The sequence below is a fragment of the Laccaria bicolor genome, genomic scaffold (assembly GCF_000143565.1).
Source record: "Laccaria bicolor S238N-H82 LACBIscaffold_155 genomic scaffold, whole genome shotgun sequence".
Lineage (NCBI taxonomy): Eukaryota > Fungi > Basidiomycota > Agaricomycetes > Agaricales > Hydnangiaceae > Laccaria > Laccaria bicolor.
The window spans coordinates 21,538-24,557 of record NW_001890014.1 but is presented as its reverse complement, the minus strand read 5'-3'; the positions used below and the strand labels follow the sequence as shown (position 1 = coordinate 24,557).

Genomic DNA, 3,020 nt, shown 5'->3' with positions numbered 1-3,020 from the left:
CGACATCATCGCTGGAGCTGTTGCAAATTGGCGTCTGTGAGACGTTGTACGAACATTATGGATTGATTCGTCCAGTTCCCATCCCACAATCACTCTCTGAATTCTCTTGGAAAGATGGACAACGCTTTGGCCGCTGGCTTGGTTTGGACACAGATGGCAAGCCAGAAGTGCGCCGACAATTTGAGGCGTCCGATATAGCCCGGCTTTCTTTGCAGTTTGTCAAACTATTGATAGCTGGCAAATGTCCGTCAAGTGACTGTTGGGATCTTTCACCAAGTAACCGCGAGTCTTTGGTGTTTTCCAAGCGACTAAAATCGGTGTCATTATCTTTTTTCGAACAGATTCAAGCCAACCACCGTTGGATCTTTGTTTTCGACTTCAAGAGTGAGGCGACCGTGCATTGGAAGCTCGCGGTGACTACTGCTGCTGATGTACTTCTGGTCTGTAGACTTGATCCACGTTATAGGGAGGCTGATATTGCCCGCTTTTTGATAGAGCGTGGGGTGCCTTTCCGTACACTGGTATGGAAAAGTATCATGTCTAACCCCCCCCCTAGTATGCCCATCATCTATCAGCTCCCTTCTCATGGCCCCCATTATGTTTTTAGCAAGCGCGATTTTGATAGTTACATTCATCTCCGAGAGATTCTGGTCCGTCAACCACGTATCCGTGCAGCTTTGCTTCGAGGGGGGATGTCATGGCGGTTAGTCATCAGCTTTATGCATGCTGACAAGGTATTGGGTGGTCCTGTGGGTGGTGGACCCATGCGAGAAGTTTATCACCCTTCTGGGAATATGCTTGTCGACGATGACCTAACAGATTTGGAACTGGACTTGTTGTGCGGTACATACATTTGTCACACAGGTACGTAATTATACATCGAGCGGGTCAGCCACTGAAGATCATTCTCCTTTCCAGGAGAAGGTCCCGTCATAGCATACAAATCTTGGTTTCCACCAGCTATTTTGTTTGAGAAAAGAGACTGCGCGGAAAACTATGGCCGATGGACTGAGTACCGGGAAGCCAGATATAGGCGTCGTCTATTGGATATAGAGCAACATGGAGCTCAACCAGAGCCTGTGTCAAGATGGCGGGACCAGTTGAGGGGTTTCAAAGAGACGCGCTCCCTCAATCAAAACATGGAAAAGCTGGCACTTAACTTCTTGAACGAGCATCATCCTGACATGGCACACCTCACATGTGAATGGATTTCAAAAGAAAAATAAGGGCACTGAGTACCGTATTTTACATCTTGCAATTGATTTGTTTTCGTGGCCTTTATTGATTTGATTTGTTTTAAGTTCTTCAAGCCAATTTAGAGACGTGCAGGCAGGCTCAATTGATCCAAGGCAAGTTACTTGGCATCTCCTCAAGCTGACAAGAGTTCATTAATTAGTTCCTCGGGGTTTGCCGGTCTGAAAGATTGCATTTGCGAGTGCCGTTCGCACTGTGTCAAATTTAGAGGCTTCAATCGCAATTCAAAGGCATCTATGCTTTGAAGTATCCGAGATGTCCATAACCGAGTCGTCATCATTCACATGGAGGTTCGTATGAGCGGTTGGACTATGAGTAGAGTCGAGGCTGGTGCCCGTGCGGGAATGACCGCTCCAGACGACGTCAGTGATTGCGACAACATCTTGCGGAGATGTGCCCCATGTAACGGTAGGAATGATATCGGATGTGGGGAAGTCAACTTCAACGTCAAACTTGGCGCCTTTGTCAGTTTTGAGAGATCTCCCACTCATCTCCTTTCGGAGAAAGGGGGCGATTGCGAAGACAATTGAAGGTGGCTCTGGCACCGATCCGAGTAAACCGTGAAGTTTTTGCCCTGAAATGTAGCGAGGAACGAGTGAAGGATCAGGGCGCGGGCGTGTGACAGTGTAGGTAGAAATCACTCACTCTTTTTCAACCACAACAGTCGCCGGCCCTCTTCCTTTTCCCCACCCACCACTTCTTGAAAACTCTATCGGCATCAGCGTGACAAGCTCCCGCTCGCTTCCCGCGCGGGAGGACTCCTCCGCTCCAGAGCAAGACACGGAGTGCGCGGGTGAGTTTATCCCACCCACCCTCGCGTTTTGCCCTCAGGTTGGATCATTCTGTCGCTCGCTACGCAAATCGTATCTCTCTGTGTGTGCAAGGACATTACTGCTACTCTACCTACCTAATTACTTGTCTCCCCACGCACGTAATGTGCTTGCCCATACCCTAGAGGCCCTCAGCCTGATACAAAGACGCGCTTCGATAGAGCGTTCCTTGGCGTATATGGGACTCACAGCCAATACATCCATGGTGGAGATCAAGATTGACAAGGTCTTCATTAGTTTATCTATGAACAGTCATACAGAAGATCTTCGATCTACCGCCAAAAGTGTACTTGCTGCTAGGCCTGATGCTGGTGTCGTTGCCATAATTGTTCCAGGACCTGGCCTTATCAAGTAACACGCAGAGGCGGCACCTCTCCGCCATCTAACGGGGCGGCCTATCGTCGAGCTCCTCATACTGGTTGCTGCAACTGTCTGACTTAAGCCGACGTTCATCAGTATCCTAAGCATTCGCGCATGGCAAGATTGCACGGCGGGAGAGGGTGCAGGAATTGAAAACCTTTGGAAGGACTCGATTTTTTGAGCAAAGGACCCACTTTGGTGGCTCGACTTCCACAATCGACGCATCCCGGGCCGCGTCCACTTCGGCCACATCCAATCCTCCTACCAGCGTCCCATCCAAGTCCCATCTCCCCCTCGCTATCATCAAACACCCACCTCCTTTGCCCGCTTTCCCTCAGACTGACGAGTCGGACGCATTTACTGCGCTTCATGCTCAACATCCTCGGATTAAGCTCCTCATTTGCACTTGCACCTGCTACGTCACTTGCTCCATAAACTTCATATGGAACTTACACCTGGACCGTCACGCGTCACCTTTGTGACTTTCGTTGTGGATTTCCAAAGCAAAATACTCTGCTCTTGAACTTCAAGTTCTGCAGGTTTCGTAATAGCAAGTCAGAAGTTAAGGCCTTAAGA

The 3,020-nt window shown here is 49.3% G+C and overlaps 2 protein-coding genes across 2 annotated transcripts; one reads left to right on the top strand and one right to left on the bottom strand.

The window, feature by feature from the left end:
* Positions 1-1,478: 1,478 nt before the first annotated feature.
* Positions 1,479-1,745, bottom strand: LACBIDRAFT_298814 (uncharacterized protein; the record flags this gene model as incomplete). Its single annotated transcript, XM_001890706.1, has 1 exon — positions 1,479-1,745. The coding sequence occupies one exon, from the start codon at positions 1,743-1,745 to the stop codon at positions 1,479-1,481; it is 267 nt and encodes an 88-aa protein (XP_001890741.1).
* A 517-nt stretch (positions 1,746-2,262) lies between these two features.
* LACBIDRAFT_298813 (uncharacterized protein) lies at positions 2,263-2,439 on the top strand (the record flags this gene model as incomplete). Its single annotated transcript, XM_001890709.1, has 1 exon — positions 2,263-2,439. The coding sequence occupies one exon, from the start codon at positions 2,263-2,265 to the stop codon at positions 2,437-2,439; it is 177 nt and encodes a 58-aa protein (XP_001890744.1).
* Positions 2,440-3,020: the final 581 nt, after the last annotated feature.